Here is a 19889-nt window from a genome sequence, read left to right as displayed (position 1 = left end):
CAGCAGCTTTAGCTGGGTTTGGGTCATGGACATACCCACGTGTGTGCACCCACATCCCTCCCCTTCATGAACCCTGGCTCTGCAGAGCCACCAAGGCCACTCAAGCTCTGACAAACAACAGCCTCGTGGGCTGGCACAGGGTGAGCACCCTGACCCTCTCCAGCACCTGCTGTGCAGCACCTCATGGAGCCCAAGCTGGCACTGTTGTGTCCTGCTGTCTCTGGTGCCTTTACCATGGTTGTAGCAGAGGGGCTGACTGCATGGCAACCTCTCCTGAGCAACCACTGCACCCATCTCCCAGTGCCCCTGGCAAGATCTCTGTATGACACATAGGACACTACTTAAAAAATCACAGACTCACAGAATGGGTTGGAGGGACCTTAAAGCTCATCCCATTCCCCCCCCTGCCATGGGCAGGGACACCTTCCACTAGCCCAGGTTGCTCCAAACCCTGTCCAGCCTGGCCTTGGACACATCCAGGGATGGGGCAGCCACAGCTTCTCTGGGCAACCTGTGCCAGGGCCTCACCACCCTCTCAGGACTCCACATCCCTCCCTGGAGCTCACTGCCCAGGGCCTGTGGCTGTTTTCTTGCATCCAGAAGAACCCTCGAGCTCTTCTCACTGCCAAAGAGCTCTGGACAGCTGAAAAGAAAAGGCTTCATTAAAATCAAAGCATGCCCTGTCCCCTGAAGTCCTGAAGGTCGAGCGACAGACAGGACATGAAATCAAGTAAAATGAAACCTTTGTGATTGTTAAAAGGCACAAATAAGTGCTGGTGCAACAGGATTTGACTCAGTGGATTAGTGACTGCTTTCTCTAAGCTGTGCATCAAAGCCAGCCTGCAGCCAGGTAATTTAATTGGCAAGAGAGTTGTTAGTGAAGCAGGACTCTCACCGTGCCCTGCAGCTCTCCTGTCCCCTCTCCCCTTGCCTGTTCCACGGGCACTGGAGACTGAGCACCCCATGGCCACGGTGAGGCAGAGCTCCAGCTCAGCCACTGACATCTGGCACTGCCCAGCTGCCACCCCTCTGTCACAAACAACAGCTGGCACTGCTTTAACCTTGTGCTTTGCCCTTCCCAGAGCGAGCGATGAGCTGATCCACATGAACTCTTCACCGCAGTGACCCTGGCAGGTATCCCAGAGCAGCTCAGCCCAGCTCCGTGGCCTCAGCTCACTCATGTGGGCAAGGACCTGCCCAGAGCAGTGGCCACAGCAGGAGTGTGGTGGCTCTGGGTGCCACACACGTGCTCTCTGGAAGCAGGTGAAGGTTCCCTCCCTGAGCTGCCTGGAGAGAGCCCTCTCATCCAGCTCCCTCCCCTGCTTCCCACCCCCACCCCTGCCTGCTGTTCCTCCTCTAGTTCTGCACAGCAGTGGCACAAAGTCCCGGGATGTCCTACTTAGAGGCACAGAGAAGGAAAGGGATCATCAGTGAGAGTGTTCAGATCTGAGCCCCCTGCTCTCCTCTGGATCACTGAACACAGGCAGCCCTGACCTGCAGCCTCCAGTGCACTTCATTTGCACAACACAGGGAAAGGCATCACTCTGGGGACAGCTGGAGGGGCTGAGCTGGTGAGGTTTTAACCAGGTAATGAACCAGCTCTCAACAGTAAATGGCAGAGGCAGGGCAGCATCCCCAGTGCCCACAGGCCCCTTTGGAGCAGAGGGTCTTTTTCCTGGAGACAGGATTGGCAATAATTGCCAACATCTGCCTGGGAACAAAGACCTGCAGCTCTTCTGCAGGCTGCAACAGCAGCTCTTGCAGTCAAGATCCTTCAGCCACCTCCACAGGAGTAAGTGGTTTGGGAAAAAAGGTTCAGCAGGAGGAGTCCAGACCTAAACTGCTCTGTTGGAGCACCACAGAGATGCAGGGACCAGGCACCCCCCTGAGAGTCTGGTCTGCATTGCCCTGGTCACACCCCAGCAGCCCAAGTCTCCATCCTGTTTGGGGACCTCTGCGAACCCTCCTGAGGTTGGAGGCCAACAGTGAGCAGGGTGAGGCTGCCCTTCACCTCCTGCCAACAGTGAGCAGGGTGAGGCTGCCCTTCACCTCCTGCCAACAGTGAGCAGGGTGAGGCTGCCCTTCACCTCCTGCCAACAGTGAGCAGGGTGAGGCTGCCCTTCACCTCCTGCCCCAATCTGTGCCACTACCTGAAGAGTGCTTGACTTGCAGGGTCCAGAACCTCCAATTCCTCCTCTCCCAGGAGCTGCATCCTCACAGGCAACACCACAGAGCTCCTCAGTCCTGCCTGCCCCGAGAGCTGGAGGGAGCTGGCTGTGGGGGCAGGAAGGACATTCTCTGCTGAACCCTGCCAGCCAGTGGGCACAGAACTCCAGCCCTCACCTGCTGCCCACAGGAGCCAGTGCACTCCTTGGATGTGCAGCAGAGCCTGTGGGATCTCTGCTGGGACAGGGAAATGGGAAGCTGCACCTATCTGTGGCCTGCAATGGGCAGTGCCCGTGTCCCTGCCAGCTGCTGTGTCACAGGGACTCCCCTGCCATTTGAGAAGAGAATCATTGCAAAGGCAGATAAATAGCCACAGGCAAACACAGCTCTTTGCAGCTCTTCTCTCACTCCCTCCAAAAGCAACATGACATTTCCAGTGCCCTTATCTCTGCCTGGTGGTACAGACCCACCTGCGGGGCAAGAGCTGAAGGCACAGCAGGCACAGCCCTGCTCCAGGCCCTTCCCTCTGCCAGGAGCCAGCACCAAACTCCTCTGCAGGAGGGAGGAGAGCACTGGGGCCTTCACAGAATCACTGAGGTTGGGAAAGAGTTTTGGGATCATCAAGTCCAACCACTGACCCAGCCCTGCTCCCTCAGATGCTGGGAGAGGAGTCAGGGCCAGGCCTCCAGGAGCAGGGGGGGGCAAGGAAGGGAGGGAGGAGGCAACTACAATATAAACAGTGTTTCAAACACTTTGAGACTCAGCTCTCAACAAGAACCAGGTACCCAACACATGGGAGAACTTGCTCCTGGTGCTCTCCAAAGGGGTGACAGCATTCCAGCAGTCAGGAGCCTGGGGATAAATAAGCAGATGCAATTCCAAGCAGCCACCTTCCCAGACTGTTTGTTGTAAGCCTGCTGTTCCAGGTGCCCTGCATGGCTGCACACAGGCTGCTGGCCTGGCAGAGGGGCCAATCAATCAACCATTTCAATTGTTTCACTGATTTATTGATGTCCCTGCTCTACCATAGGGGCCATGACCCCTCCTGCACCCAGGAGCAAACAGGCAAGAAAACCAGATCATGGTAGTTACTGACAACACCAGAGTGGCCAAACTGGGAATATCTGAACCCTGAGTTTGCTTGTGCAAACCCCTTTAAGCCCAGACATTTCAGAGGCTGCATCTCCCAGAATGGAAAAGCTGTGAGCCCTGCTGAGCCCAGGCAGGACAGGAATGAGCCTTTAGGAGCTGCTTCTGAACCCGACACACGGCTTGACCACAAGACTCAGCAGTGCCAGCACACCTACCCAGCTCCCCAGGGAATCCAAACCAGCCTCTCACTTCTGCCTTTGGAAATCATGGAGACAGGGGACAGGCTGTTTGGCACTGCCAGAGAAGAGAGTGGGCATCTCCAGGAGCCTGAAGGATATTCAACCTCCTGAAGCTCCCCGTGCTCTAGGCTGAACCCTCCACACAAGCCAGACCCGCAGCTTTAGAGCTCAGAATTGTGGAAGGTTTATTTAAAAGTCATGGAGGGCATAAAAACTATAGTTAAAAAAAGATATTACAACAGTCTACTGAGCCATGCCAGGCCTGGGTGAGTCCATGGAGTTTACTCCTGCAGCACTGCAGTTTTTTTCTCTTTTCTTTTCTTCTTGGCTTTGTCCTGCTTCTGCTGGTTGGCTTTGCCCTGCTTCTGCTGGGTCTCCTGGAGGACACTCCCCTTGGGTTTCTTTGCAGCTGGAACCTGCTCAGCTTCATCACCTGCATCCTGTTTTCTTTTTCTGTTTTTGTTTTTCCTCTTCTTCTTCTTCTTGTCAGCCACAGCATCTCCTCCATTAACAGCGGGGAGGGTCCCACCGCCCGCCTTTGCCACTCCGTTCTCCCTGACCCCTTTGTTGGGATTCTTGTGTTTGCTGCCGCCAGGCACGAGGCCTTTCTTCTGCTTGGGGGTCTCTGTTCCCAGGGGCTGCTCCTCTGGGGCTGCTGGTTCTCCATCTCCAGCCGGTGCTACCCCGTTCTCCTGGGTGCCTTTCTTGCGATTCTTGCGTTTCTTGGTCTCTGGCAGGAAGCCTTTCTTCTTCCTCTTCAGCGGCTCCGTGTCCTGCACAGGCTTACTGGCTGTCTTGTCCTTCTTGGGCTTCCTGCAGAGAGAATGCCAAAAATCAAGAGCAACTCAATTTACAGCCAGGGAAGAGTGTGATCCATGTGACAGGCAGTCCGTGAAGCACAGCAGAGGTGTGGGAAGCACGGGAAGCTGCGAGGATGAGTGTTATCCCTGGAGCTGTTCCTGAGCCTGCACAGGGACTGAAAGGAACAGCAGGAGCTGGACCAGGACTGACCAAAGCATGTGGAGATGTGAGGAAGAACCCCCATTCCATGGTCATGTTGTACTTACTCCAGCACACCTGCCTGTGGCCCCGTGCAAGGCTACTGAGACACTGTCTGTCTGTCTGTCCGTCTGTCCGAGGTGACAGCCCAGCAAGGCCTTCGCTGTGCTACACAGTCCCAAGAGATTGTCCAGCAAGAACCTCCAAGAGCCCATTCCAGTTCCACCAGGGCAGCCTATGTGTGCCTGCATGGCAGCCACTGCTGCTGCTCTTCTGACAGCAACTGCCCCAGCACCCAGCCTGTGCTGCTCTGCACCAGAGAGGGGCCCAAAAAGGATCCAGGCTCTAATTCCACAGCCTGGTTTTCAGTGTGAAGCACTGAAGCATAATCACTGAATGCTCCTCAGCTTCCAGAGCTGCAAGGCACCCACTCAAAGAGCCAGGCTGGGGATCCCTGGAGGGGACTGAAGGTTCTGGCATATACTCTCTGGTATCCAGTCACTTCCCAAGGCAGCCTCACATCTGCAGAATTAATCCACTGTAATGTGATGGGAGCTTAGTGACTCGTCCTGGCCTAGAAATTTCTCTGCAGCTTTGGCTCTTAAGCCAGGCTGCCATGTGGGACAGCTGCAAAGCAGGGACTGTCCTTGGGTCATCAGCTGTCTCACTCTGTTGGCAGGTATCAAACATACCACACATGCTCACAATCCCTTTCCCAAAAAGGACCGATCCTAAGCATGTAAGCACATGGAATAATGAGCCCAGTATTATTCCAAACAAGTAAAACAAGAAGCATCTCTACCCCACCAGCCCAGGAGCTCCATTTAACTCAAAACTCCAGCCTGAGCTCCCTGCCTTGACTTCCTCTCTCTTCCCACCTGCCCACACCAGTGGACACAAGCAGGACAGACAGGGAGGCCCCCAGACAAGCCCAAAAGCTGGAATTCCCAGCACACGTACGTGTGATTGAGCCAGCGCATCACGTTCCAGTAGAGAGAGTCGAGCCGGGGCGAATTCCCGATGTCTTCCAGCTGGTTCAGGGACAGCAGCACCTTCTCCACCTCCGTCAGCTTCACATTCAGCTTCTGCAAGAGGCAAGGAGAGACAAGTGAGCTCAGGAAGGGCACTCACAGCAGCAGGAAGGGCACAGGAGATCCTTAGGGAGGGGCTATGGCAGAAGAACCAATCCCGCCCGGCTTCTCCGAGCCACAGCTCTGAGCCCACCTGCAACACCAGCTTGGGAGCACAAACTGAAGGCACCATCAGGTACCAGGGTTTGACTGAAAACTGAGTCTCTAGCACGAGAGGCATGAGTCTAACAGGCCTCTAACATGCCAGGTAGAACTGCAGTGGCATAAAAGGGACCAGAGGGTCCTTTGGTTCTGTTTCCTTTCCAGTCCGTGGCTGGGAGCAGTGGAAATAAGATACATGACCATGCACCCAACCAAGAGAAAAGCAGCAGCACTTTCAGTCTGGTTTCTAAAGGTCTGGCAGCCTCTTCTGTAACCCACTGGGTAATTTCAGCAAAACCTGGCAGAAAAGGGTGTCTCAAAGGCAATTCAGCTCCTACAAGAGCCTTGGAAATAATCTCTCTTCTCCACCCACTTTCCTATTAGGTCTTCACAAAGAAACAGGCTGTGGTCAGAACTCAGGGCTTATCAGTAGGAAACTGGGCTTCAGCAATTCTGCTGCTTGGGGTATTTTGCTCCAGTAAGTAAAACCATATTTGAGACACATCTTGTCACCTATAGAAAATCCTCTCGTGTTCAAAAAAGTCGTTTTCCATCAGGGAAACAAAGCCCCAGAACAAAGCTTCACTCCCACTCATAAAGCTACTGAGTAAGTCTCAGTTTTTGGGAATCAGAATCTCTGGGGTTCAGTGGAGAGGACAGAGCAATCACCTGGGACAAAATCCACCCTCCCTGTACCCCAGGTTTTATTTCTGCTGGTAAGAAAGGAGGTGCCACGTGTGTTTGCTGAACATGGCACAAATCCTTCAGCAAGCCCTTGGAGATCAGCTCCTTCAGACAGGAGGGCTTTTTCTGTCCTCAGATCCAACCAGGCATCCCCTCTGGGGGTACCTTTGGTAGGAAATGAGGTGGGATGGAGCAGTCACAAGGCAAAATCCAAGTGTGACATTTAAAAGATACTCAGAAAACAGCTGTTTGCCACACACTGGGTCACACACTCACCTGCTCTGTCACAGTTCTGAGGAGAAAGTTCAACAGCTCCAAGCTCTTGGCAACTTTCTCTTTCTCAGCCTTCATGATGGGTTTTCCAAGTGTTTTCAAACACTGCAAATTAAATGGGAAGATCGAGAAGAAACACACGTTAAATGGGGAAACAAATCACACTTCTCAGGAGAAAGCAGAAAACAAGTAATTAATGGTAGGATTCACCTCTCAACAAAATAACTCTGGAACACAAAACCCACCAAACTCTGGAAAAGCTCAGGAGGGCACATGGTGGAAGCTGCTGATGCCCAGGTTAATTCAGAAACAGCTGGACAACATAAGAGCAAGCAATACCACAGAGGTACCACCCTGCTGCTCTCCCTAAAGCTAAAGCAGAACTGGAGACATGTTGCTGCTTCCTGGAGAAAAAGAGCTAAAATAATCTCTGCCCCTGCTCTGGCAAGGCCAGGAGGCTGCCAGACAACAGACTCACCTGAGGGACCACAGCTACTCAGCTGCAGGAGCTGAGTAAAGCACTGCTGCAAAAATCCATTACAGCTTATGCCCAGGAAATCCCAAGTGCCAGCCTAGAACAGGCCTTGTCAAGCTTAAATTCACAGAAATAACTGAGGGAAAGATCTCCCCTGTGTTCCCTTTATGTGCTGTGGGGTTTCTGAGCCAGTGAAAGGTCTGGCTTAGAGGAAAATCACTCCAAAGATAGGTCAAATAAAAGCCAGTTATTTACGAGTGGAAAAGGGCAGAAAATAGCCATAAAAAGGCAGCTGGATCAAAGAGGCTGCCCAGTGGCTCAGGGGCACTGATCCTCTGCCTGCAGCTGGGCCTGCAGCCCTGCTTACATGGTTGTGTTCTCCCCCACTCAGCTTGTGTGTGGACACACTCAGCACAGCAAACCCCACGTGGATTACACCAACATGAAATGGGATTTCCAGGACAAGTGTATCGTAGACAGAGCCATGTCCCATCACAGCCTGTCCCTCTTGAGAAGGCTGCCCTTGTGGCCAAGCCCTTCTCTGCTTGGAATTTGGACCTTCCAAACCAGCCAAGGGGCAAAGTCCACCCCAGGCTCAGCATCCTCAGGCTGAAAAGTTCCTGCCCCAAACCTTTACCCAGCAGTGGGAGGTCGTCGTTCTCTCCCAAACCACGTATTGCTTTTGCTTCAGTGAGACTGCAAGTAATTTTAAGGACTCTGAGCAAACTGTTCTCCATTTATATCAGCAGAAAGTTGGCAAAAAAAGTAAAAAATCCTTGCAGACACTGGGAGAAATAAGAAATCTATTCCCCAAAGCAAGTTGTTTCAGTAATGACACCCACAACAGACAAATAATGATGCCCAGCAAGAGCGTAGGGAACACTTCCAGCTGAAAAAGTGGGGAGACCAGATAATGTATCTGCAGAAACAGCAACCTTCAAGTAGAATTATTTACTGTCTGTGCAGGTTCCACACCCTGGGAGTATCTTTTTTTAAGAAATAAAGATACAGTTATTTCCTGTCCAGAATGGTCCACTCAAGCCCTGTATTAGAAAGCAACCACGTCCTGCTGGCTGGAGTTCAAGCTGCAACTTCATCTGACTATCAATAACTGGCTAATTACTCTCTCCTGATATAGGCAGATGCACTGCAACTCTATTCCAGAGCTGTCATTAAGCTACAAGGTCACACAATTCAACAGCTCTAATGTCTCTCAGGTAAAACAACAAATATAGGGGGTGTGATTGGAAAAAAATAATAAATATTCATAGGTAGGATATAACACCCCATGGCCCAGGCACGCTCTGTTTATTAGGCTTAATAATAATAACAATAAACAAAAAAAAATCTGAGTTGCATAAATATTTTCTTTGCAGTTTCAAGAACAAAATATTGCAAGCTAGCAGTCATTCCTTGTGGTTAAATTAGCTTTCAGGGAGGCTACTGAGATCCTTATCTTGCTAAGTTGTGCACAAGTTCACAGCGAGAGAAAATCAGTATGGACTGTCAGCTCCTCAGGACAAGAGGAATCAGGGCAGTGCTCAGATGGAGCCACAGTGAAGTCAGCTATCATTTCATCTTTTCCATATACAAACACTTTAGAACTAAAAAGGTGTTAAAAATAAATTGCATTTTCTCTTCGCTGTAGATGAGTGATGTAGACGACTGCATTTAAATCGTGCTGGTTTGACTCTGCCTGTTCTTGCTGCCCCTGATGCATTGAAGGGTTTGAAACAAATCCTACTGAAGTAACAGAAAAGTCCTGTAGCTCTGAGCAACATCTGAGGGGCTGATTTTCAGCAGTCTGGAAGCCAGTTTTCAGGTGCTCAGGAGACTGGGATGTGCATCTAGTTTGGGGTGCCCAACCAAACTCATGCAGAGCTGTGGGATGAAAAGGGTGGCTGGCCCAGCTGGAGATGGAAAATATCACTGGTCTAGTGACTAAATATCTATTAAAAGCAGTGTTTTGCATGAGTCTGGAAGCACAAGCAGAGTTCCACCAATGTAAATAGCCAGAAGCAATCCAGCACAATTTAGATGCTCTGCAAACAAATAGCTCCCTACTGAAATGGATCACTTTAAAACAGCTCTCAAAGAGCAGGAAGGAACAAGGAAGAGAGGGAGGGTGACTGGAGAGGAGCAGCAAGGAAGCAGCAGATAATTCATTCCTACAGAATGCTCAATTTTCTCTAGTCCAGAATCAGAATGGATTGGCTTTGGGGAAGCTGGATTTACATAAAGCTTTACTATTTCTCAACATGGGTCTTCTTCTCCCTTTCGTTTCTGCTGCAAAGTGTGTAAAAGAAATTTACTCCTAAGACCACAAAGACACCAGCACCTCTCTATGTGGCATGGTTTAGACAGTCAAACCTCCTTAAAGACTCCCAATTCCTGCTCAGCCCAGTGCCACTCATTATCCTGATCTCACCACTCAGGGCACTTCCCCATCAGCATTCCATGAGATGGTATCTCCTGCTGGGCATTGCTTCACTCTCCTCCTCCCACACCAGGGAGTGCACACAGTGGAGGGTTTGCTCCCATGGGATTTGTGTTATTTGTGTTAGCATGAGACACCAACACAAACATCCTCACTCTGGTTATGTAAAAAAAGCTGACTTTGGGCTGGGACTGCTGGCAAGCCTTGGGGAATGAAATCCCAAGTCTCCTCAATGGGAACTGGGTCCAGACCTCAAAAGCAGCTGTCCCAAACTTAATCCCAAGTATCTGTCATAACTTCTTGTTACTTAAGGTACCAAGCACTGCTCCCTCACTCAGCTCCCCCAGAGGTGAAATCAGCTCTGCCACCCCAGTTGCAGAGGTCAGTCACTTTACAGGCCCGTGGTGATTTCATTTTGGGAATCTATACAATACAATCATAACATTAAAGCAGAGGCTATTATGTAACAGATGGCAAAGTGCAACACATGGCAAACATGCCTTAAAAAGAGAAGCAGTGTTTCAGTCCTCTGCAGCACCCTTGGGAGAGCCCCAAACACTGATCAGATCACAGAGACTTGCACAAGGATCTGTTTTACATAGCAAGGCTGAGGCACAAAGCAGGGGTTTGCTTCCAGCTATGCTACAGGTCAGTGGTGGAGTGTTAAGGGAAAACCCAGAAGAACTCGTCTAACCACCTGTTCTGTGATTCTCTGCCATGTGCTGTTCCAAAGGTATCCAAATCTCCCTTTCCCTGTCCTCTGAAAGCATTACCAACCCAAGGGTCACACAAGCCAATCACTCAATACTAAAAGCAGAGAGACCACAAGATTTATACCCAACAGCTACACTTGCATCACCTGCTGATTTATGTTGCTTTCCTCTCACTTTCTGCTTTTCTTACTCTGCTCCTTCAGTAACAGCCAGTCCCACTTCACAGGGAATCTCAGTTCCAGTTCCAGCTCAGCAATACCTGCGATGGTTAATCATGCCCATACATCTGAGCTGTCAGCAGATCTGGGCAGGTCATTTTCCAAAAAGAGAAACTATGGAGGCAGTTTTCACAGCTGGAACTCCCATCTCATCTCAAGCCAATACAGCAGTACAGCTCCTGCCTCACCCTACAAGGATTCAGCTGGCAGAGATGGTTTTGCCTTGTTGTGTCAGACACGTTGCTTCCAAAACCCTCCGGCTCTTTCTGGAGGAGGGCACTCCTGGATCCAAAGTTCTCTGCCTCTTGGACCTCTAGAGAACAGCACACCCTCAGCATCTTAACAATCAGTGCTTTTTCTTATATTCCATATGACACATGGAGGTATCCCAACCACTGCAGAATCCATCTCTCACTGCACTTCACAGCATTCCTCCGTCTTCACAAAGTATAAAACAAGTTTGTCAGAGCACAGGAGGTGAATATCCACAGTGATTCAGTCACACAAGTAGGACAGAGGGCTTGCAAGCAGTTAACCACATAGATCCATGCCTCTGTTTCCCAGGTAAGATTTTAGTCTAAGCTCAAAACACTCCTGAAACCAGCCACACAGCAAGAAGTGGTGCATGGGCACCTACAGACAAAGTCAGCATCCCAACCCCTGCCCAACTCCCTGCAGGGGAATTTGGAAGCTGTTACACAGAGCCAGGCGATGTTTCTGGAAGTCTCCACATCCACACCTTCCTGCACTTCTGTCCCTTTCACAGGGACCAGTGGGGGACACTCAGCCCAGACTTACAAACCACAGCAGCACCTTGAGTGCCAGGGACTGTCCTGCTACCAGAGACGAGCACATTTCCCAGCTGGAAGTTTGAACTCCATTCAGTATTTATGCATTCCCAGCACATCCTTCAGCCTATTCCACTGTTCACAACAAACAGCCCTTGCCCTCCGTGGGCTCAGCCCGACAGATCCATCACTGCTCTGGGAGCTGGAGAAGCCTGGCCAACCTGCATTCCTTCCACACACTGTGCTATCTCCATCCATCCCCCTCCTCCCCCACCCCAGACCTGATGCTGATGGATAAATGTGCAGATTCATGGATATACACAGTGCCAAGTCCTTCCACAGAACACATGGCCTTACCCCCCAGCACAGCCTGGGGTTGCTCAGGTAGACAAACTCTCTTCTCCAGCAGCAGAGTTCAGCACAATTCCCACCTCATGGAATGCCCACAGTCCTGATCAGGAAGCACCAAGGAGGTCTGAGCTCCAAATGCCAAGATCCAAGCTTTTCCCTGGCTCTGTGCTGCCTGCAGGGTCCCAGAGCACAACCTGGGATTTTGGTGTTGATGTGGCTCAGGCCCCTGTGGTGGAATCACATCCTGCAAGTGCATTTGAGGCCCTGCAAGTGCATTTCCATTTCCTGAGCCAAAGCACAAGATTTCCCACACTGACACACAGGAGAGGTTTGGGAGGGGCACAGCCTTCCCCTGCTACTGAGAGGTTAACGACAAACTGACAATCAAAGGAAGGATTTTGGTATTGTGCTGCTTGTAGCTCCTGTTATTATCTGATGTGAGCACCCTCACCTCACCTGTAATTATGCTCACATTTCTCCTGAGAGGGAGGAGGGGAAGCAGCATCCTTCCCTCTACCTCACAGAGGCTCAGAGAGACCAAGTAACATGACTGACACAGACCACAACAGGGCCAGGAATCAGCTCTGAGCTTCCCAAACCCAGGACGTGCCCAGCCCCAAATACTTCCTTTCATGACAATACTCACTATACAGTAGAATCAAACTCAGAACTTAGGGCTAAATCATGCAAGACAAAGAAGAGATGAGGGAAGAGTCTGCCTCTTCAGTTTCCATCTATCCACAGAGCCACATCCATTTCCAACTCCATGTGCACAAGGTACACAAGGAGAAGTTCTCACACCACTCACCTGCACAGAGCAGCAGCTGCTGCCAAGGGCACTTAAAGAGGAAAAGAAGCACTGACAGTCCCTCCTCCCTCTGCTCTCTCTAAGTTTCTGAAGACTGAAAGTATAAATGTTAAAAACTTATTTCCTTGCATCTGTAACAGAAACAAGTCATCAAGATGTGCCTACAAAGGGAAGGAACCACTAAGTCTCTGCTTGTCCCTGACTGAAAGAAAGGAGGAAGGCAGGGGACTAAGCAGACCCACACACTGAAGGGTGTAACTAAGGGGCATTTTTGGTTATGTTTATTTTGGTTGAGGGCATTTTTGGTGATGTTTATTTTGGCTGTTATTAGAGGGAGGAACCAAAAAAATCCAGGAGCCATTATCACAGAAAATGCCAATGCTTCCCCCAGTTTAATGATCTGATTTTTTTTTCCCCAAAGACCATATGAAAACGCAGCAGGGAAAAACCACACAGGAGAGCTGAGGGAATGGAGGAGAAGGAATTCTCCACAGAGAAATCCAGTATTCTGAATGCACATCGAAGATATCAGTTAAATCACTACTGGCCTCATTTTACAAGCTAAGAGGCTGAGAAAGGGCAATGAATTAAGAATTCATGAAGATGGACAGATAAAAGTTGAGGCAATCTTCAAGAAAAAAAAAATTGAAGAATGGCTTTTTTAGAGATTTGATGAAGTCACTGTTAATAATTTATCTCCCTACAAATTAAGACACAGATCATCAAATGTGATGCCCTTCAGAAATTAAGGGCATGTCTACACTGGAAGGCCAGATAGTACATCCCTCTCTCCCCCACACATCCTCAGTGGCTCCAGCTTGTTGTTTTAAATCCCTCACTGAACAACACAACAGCAACAAAACCCTGGAATGCCAGACAACAGAGGTCTGCAGGGAGCACACAGTAACTCCCAAATGATATGGAAAAACAGGTCTTGGGTTATCCACACCATCCCTTCCCAGGCCATGTAGTTCCCTGTCTGCCTACATTCATGCCTTGCTGCCTGCCCAGTCCAAGCCTAAGCAACCACCTGTGTGGAAGGAGGCACCACATGGATCTCACTGGGATTGTGTATTTATCTGAAAGCCTCCAGTTTGGTGACTGGGAGTGCTTTGGTCTTGCACTGAGCTTTGGTATCAGACTGCTGTCAGCAGTTTTCCATTCCAGGATGCCTCGATCCCATTTGGGTTTCAAACAGCCAACCTGAACACTGCTGTCCATCCCTTATGGCACTGACACAACATGCAAAGGGAAAAACAGTAGTAAAGTTGGGCCCTTCCTATGATGTACTTACTGCAGGGGAGAGGCAAAGGAAACCCTCAGGAAACCTCTGTGTATAAGCCAGAGAAAGCAGTTTTAACAACAGTTTTCTGAGGGCTGTTCTCTTAAGGTTTACAGCTATAAAATATGCATTTTCTGGACTATCCCTCAAAATCCACTCCTGGTCCCTTTGACTTTCACATCATAACTGGGAGTTTCAGCACAAGCTAGGAGTTACACAAAGCAACTCAGTTCAGGAGGGCAAGCTGGTTCCTTGGAAAAGGATGACAGAAAGGAGTCATAAAATGATGTATTCTGAACGTGGAGCTTCCCGCCCCAAATCTGTCAGTGAGCCACTAAAAAACTGGCACAGGTTCAAGATCACTCCAAAGCCAAGACAGCAATTTTGTAACACATGAGAAAGGAACCAGAAATATATCTAACAAGGGGAACGAACACCAAAATGTGCCCACACTGACAACTGGGAGAGCTGAAAGATCAAACTGAGATGTGCTTGATAGAGTCAAAGAGAGTGTATGAGATCCCTCACCAAAACTGGCTGAGAGCTTCCTGCATGGAATGGGGAACTTGGACCTCTCAGGCTCTGCCACTACCTCACTGCCTTACTCCAGGCAGTTTGAACTCACAACAAGCAGCACAGATGACCCTGGGACAGAGCTGGTTGGGGCTGTTCTGAAGCCAAGTTTAGAGACAGTCAGATTGTCCATGCACAGAGAGGGTCTCTGGGATGACTCAGGAGACCAGAGTTTGATTGCTGGCTCAGCTCCCAGCCAAGCGTGGCACCTGTAAAACAGGGTGAACAACTCCAGCAAACCAAATCCATTAACTCGTGGGTTTCTGCAAAATATTTTCTCAATTACATCAACAACTCACTGGTTTGAATTTCCTTTGTAAAGCACTTTGAGACCTACTGATAAAGAACAAAGCTCTCAGAGAAGTTTCTGTCAGATGTTCCAGCATCTCAGGTGAGCTCTGTCATTTACAATGTGAAGCAACTCTTTCTTTACACCACGAACACAACCGAGCCATCCACACTCCCAACGTTAGAACAGACTTGAACAACCACAGCAAGGTTCTGCTTTGTGTAAAGTAACTATTTAGGACTTGGGATGCAACAAAATCGTGCCAGAGCTATTTCTCTGCTCCCTCACCTTTTGCAGTCCCGGGGCTGTGGAGGAGACTTTCTGCCCAGCTGAGCCAGCAGCACGAGCCAAGAGCCCCAAGAGCAAGCAGGGCTCTCCCAAGAAGGAGACAACTCCAAAGTACCTGCTGGGATATCGAGACCTGCCTCACTCTCAGTAAGGAGATGGCAAACATGAATCCCTCATGGCTGGGATGTATGTTTTATAAGCATGCTTAAACAATGTGGGAACAAATAAGGTCAAGTTGGCTTATGTAAGCACAAGAGCCACTGCCTCGCAGCGGCCGGGGCTATTTTGGGAAGCTGTCTCTTCACTTAACGTTCCTGGCCATTGATTCTCCCTCATCTGCCTCGTAGCTTTGCCTGCATAATTCAATGATATCCAAGACTGCACTTTTCTCCCACTGCTTCTTCCCCAGTTCCAGCACATATCAGTGCCTAAACCCATCCCAGGCTCCCCGGGTGAGGATGCTCCTCACTAAGGGATCTCTGCAGGAAGGCAATGCAGTCCCTGAGGGGGGACAGGGCAAGCAGGCAGGCACCAGGAGATAACCTCCCATCCCCTCTCCCAGCCTTACACCTGCCATGGCAATCCTGCAGCCCCAGAGCTGCAAAACTGACCCAGGACACAGTGTAGCAAAGCCTTCAGGTGACAGTCTCCTTGTGACCAACAAGGAGACATCAGTTAAAGAGTTGCAGACTTCTCCAGTGGGACAAAGAAAGGTATAAAATTCTACATTACCATTTTTTGCTCTTAAAACAGCTATTTGTGAGGGACAGTGGCAGGAATGACCAATGACAACAAATGCAGATGTTGCCACTAGAGGTAGGGCAGTAGAACTCCATTATTTTCCACAGCATCACCCAGCTCTCAGTCCAGGTTCTCACTGGAAAGCACTCACATGTCAACACCTATTTGCTTACACTCTCACCTCTGAAATCATGGCTGACCTGGAATGGCCCATGGAGACAAGTCTTGGATGAAAAGGGATGAGACTGAGCTGCAGGAGAAACTCACAGTCCTGCACATGCCCTCTGGCTAAGCAGGAGAGTGTGTGGCTATCAGGGACAGAAAGGGCTATTGTTCAGCCCAAGCTCTTGCCAAACAAACTCACCTCAAAACTTCAACATCAGCCCTGGAACTCCCACCCAACCTGCAGCTTCTCTTTCAGTCAAGCACACAGCTTCCACCTGGAGGTTCAGGGCTAATAAACTCTCTAGCGAATTATTTTAATGGTGGAATAATCTTTGACAAACACATACTTTCTACAGATTCTACATCTACTCAGTATCAGTAGTAGTAACAAGTAGTAAGTAATCTTACTTCTGCTAGAAGGGATTTTATACCATCTCCAGAGGAGATCACTGACAGTACCAGTATTGTTCTACCACACCACAGAGACACTGCATGTTTTTACAGCTATTACCAATTAAATGAGCGTTTCTGCACCACCAAAAAGAGACAAGAATACATTTTGCAGCTTTGCAGAAAGTTTTGCAGCACAAGTGCCAGCTTTTGGCTATGAATCAAAAATGTTATGTGGAATATAAAGACCTTGATCCCTCCTAATTACAACAACATTTAAAGACATGCAGCTGCCCCAGCCCCATGGCCAGCACTGGGTTAGTGCAGGGGAGGAGCAGCAGGAAGGGAGGCAAAACCCAGTACATGCATGAACACCAACAGCACTGTGTAAAAATGTTATCTCAGGGCTTTTTCAGGCCAAAAAAAGAACCAGCACCTACATGCCACTGCCAGTTAACAGTAGGGGAGGCCCTCCTGCCCACAGGGTAAACCTTGGACAACCCAAACAAACTGACAGTATTTCTCAGGAATTTTTCTTTAAACACACATGACCACAGAAATGAGAGGCACTGAGGAAGCTTTGGTAGCAAAGCTCATTAAAATCCTGGCTGGGCTGCAAGATGTTAAACTTTCCCTGACAAGAACAACATAAAGGCATTGTAAATATTTGTGGTTTCCCAGTGCATCACCAAGTCCTGCAGGTATTCAGCTTCTAGAGAGACACATGGAGATGACCAGGCTGGGAGGAGTGGCACGTTTTATGTAGCTGAGTAACAAAATCATGCCTAACTCCACCCATTGGGTTCCTGATGCAATCATTAAATAAAAACTATGTAATGAAACCCAGGATTACCCAATTCCTCAAGAATTATAAACAGCACCTTTAAATTCCTTGATTTAGATTTGCTTAGATTTTGTCCCTCCTTGACCAAAGGAAACAGATCTTATTGTTCTGTTCCAATACAGCAAATTACAGCACAGCCTAAATTACCACATAACCAGCATCTGAGGAAGTAAGTAGAGGATGAAAGCTACTTAGAAAGAGATCATTATTACAGTTACACAGGAACTCCAAGACTGGAATCTCCCATGTCATCAAGTTTAGTCACCACCTCACAACATTAATTTGGCTGCCTGGTTCACCCCACGTCAGTCCCCAAGAACACAAATGAATGGCATTTGCTTCTTCCATCTCCTGTCCCACAGACCATGTCCCAGGTAACAGCTGCACCTAAGAACTCTCCTCCGGTACAATCTGCCCTTGCCATGACTCAGGAGCCAGCCCTGCAAATTCTGTCACTGTTTTTTCTGTCCAAATTTATTTTCCAATGTATTTTAAGGTTTCCCTGATAAACAATATGAGCACAGGAGTCTGGTCCAGAAGGCCTGCAGAGCACCAGGAGCCAAAGGTCTAGTGCACCTCAGCTCTACCTCTTTGGCCCTAAAGTTCATTCTGATACAGAACCTCCATGACATGTCCTGAAATTAATGCTCCCAATACCTTCACATTCAATTAAAAAAAAAAATAAAAGAAAAAAGAAAAACACCCTAAATTGATCTGTATGAGTGTATCCCTAAAACTTGAGCTCTGTCTACTGGATCCAGACACAGGTGCCACTGAGCTGCACCAGGCACACCTCTTGCACTCTGTGAAAATCCACCTGATCAGTGATGTTACAATAATTCTGCCATCCTGGTGGGCACTGCTCACACCTGCTGCAAGCAGGCACAAGGCCCCTAAGACCACTTAAGCTGACACAGGCCCAGACTGCAGCTCTGAGGCCGAGCAGCACAGCAGTGAAAGCAGCACCCGTTACACGCTGTCGGCACATGTGGCACGTCAGAGCTCGTTACCTCTGTCACTTGGCTGATGCTTCTGCTGATCAACTCCTCCCACTCCTCCTCTGTCACGAAGAGCTTCAGTTCATGAAGTAGCAGAACCTTGTGGAGAAGCAAACAAGCCATGGCCTGAAAGAGAAAGGGGAGAGGAGAACATGACACTCTGTACTCTCTAGGGAAGGTCTTAGCAACGTAAATACTCTGCTAAAGCAAGGAGCCAAGCCCAGCACCCAGGGGATGCCACGTTACAAATGCTGCATATCCTCACCAACAGGTATGGCATGGAATGGTTTGGGCTGGAGGAACCTTAAAGCTCATCTTGTTCCACCCCCTGCCACGGGCAGGGACACCTTCCACCAGCTCAGGTTGCTCCAAGCCCCGTCCAACCTGACCTTGGACACTTCCAGGGATGGGGCAGCCACAGCTTCTCTGGGCAACCTGTGCCAGGACCTCACCACCCTCACAAGGAATAACTTCTTCCCATATCCCATCTAAACCCACCCTCCATCAGCTTAAGGCTCTGTTAGAAAACATTCTCTGTTCCCTCACAGAGTCATTCCTCAGGAGACAGGGTGGTGGTTTTGGTTTAAAGCACATACATAAAACAGGAGGTCAAAGGGCAGCAGAGGGATCGTGCCACTTCTAGATTTAGGCATTAATATCCAAAACATGCTTTGGTAGCTGCTCCAAGTGCATCACTATCGGTCCCCCCAAGTTTCCAGGCAGCACCTTTGTGTGGCTGCACCCTTTACCGTGCCCTGATGAACACAGGAGGCACCAATAACAAAAAATAAAAGCTGGCAGGTTCACAGATGCTTCATTTCAAAGGAATCCTGATGGAAACTGCTGTTCAGAGCAGCCTCGGCCTTGCCCTGGAGTCAAACTTGCTCATTAAGCCTCCACAGTAACAGCAAGGAAAAGAACAGCCACTAGAAAACCAAGTTATCTGCAATCTTCTAACATGGCCTTTTCCATGCCAGAACTTGTATTTTAAGGCTTTCTAAGGTACAAGAGAAAAATGCAGCAATAGGCAAAAGCAAATTATACAAATGCACAAAATACAGTAATGAGGATTAATGCAAATAGCTTAGAGGATTTAAAAGGGAATTTTTTGTAGCAGCATGGAGTTAGTGAGCAAATTCTACTTATATATAAAGAAAAACTGTTGCCTCCAGCTGCCATCCACAGCTCAAACTGAATGCAGGCACAAATACCAAAATCACAGGGAATAACAATAAGAGCTAATCTAATCCAAAGAAAGCAAGGGTTGCTGTTCTTAAACCACATTTCACAGTCTGTAAAGCTCCTTATCAAAGACATCATTGAGATCAAAAGTCTAAGAGACCTCAAGAATAAAAGCAGCCTGGTGATACCCAACCTGGCCTCCTGGTACCCCTTGGGTCCAAAGAAACCTGAAAAACATGGAGCAGGAGGCTAAAAACAGACCATATGGTACCAGCACTTCCTACTGAAATGTTTTTAGGGAACTATTTTCTGAATAATTCAAAGTGAGCAAAGAAATCCCTGGATCTCCTGAGAGCAGTAAGACCATCCAGAGTTGTAGGCAGTCAAACAAGAACACCTCACAAGCTCAAGGAGGTCTGTGCTTCCTATACAACACACTCCAGGCTTCTGGAAGAGACAGGACACTGAACACAGATCCCTCACTGGGTAATACCAGCACAGAGTAAGATCACACATCCTTGTAATCTCACCTCCAGTTTGCACCAGTGTGGCCAATGAAAAGAATTATCCAAATAGAGAGAGCTCTCACTCACACACAGAAATTCTGCTCTTTACTGGAGGGCAAGAAATGCAGCAGGGAACCAATGAGACCACGTCAAGAT

The 19889-nt window shown here is 49.0% G+C and overlaps 1 protein-coding gene across 1 annotated transcript in view; it reads right to left on the bottom strand.

Annotated features, from left to right (window-relative positions):
- Window positions 1–3657: 3657 nt before the first annotated feature.
- MYBBP1A (MYB binding protein 1a) overlaps window positions 3658–19889 on the bottom strand; it is a 56723-nt gene continuing 40491 nt past the window's right edge. The window contains exons 24-27 of the mRNA XM_032707732.1: window positions 18058–18171; window positions 6689–6790; window positions 5457–5581; window positions 3658–4310 (exon numbers count right to left, since the gene is read on the bottom strand). Of these exons, the coding sequence (XP_032563623.1) occupies window positions 3779–4310; window positions 5457–5581; window positions 6689–6790; window positions 18058–18171 (873 nt within the window). The 3' untranslated portion in view covers window positions 3658–3778. The remainder of the gene's footprint in view (window positions 4311–5456; window positions 5582–6688; window positions 6791–18057; window positions 18172–19889) is intronic.

This window comes from Chiroxiphia lanceolata, chromosome 20, assembly GCF_009829145.1.
Source record: "Chiroxiphia lanceolata isolate bChiLan1 chromosome 20, bChiLan1.pri, whole genome shotgun sequence".
NCBI lineage: Eukaryota > Metazoa > Chordata > Aves > Passeriformes > Pipridae > Chiroxiphia > Chiroxiphia lanceolata.
This window is presented reverse-complemented; position numbering and strand designations above follow the sequence as displayed.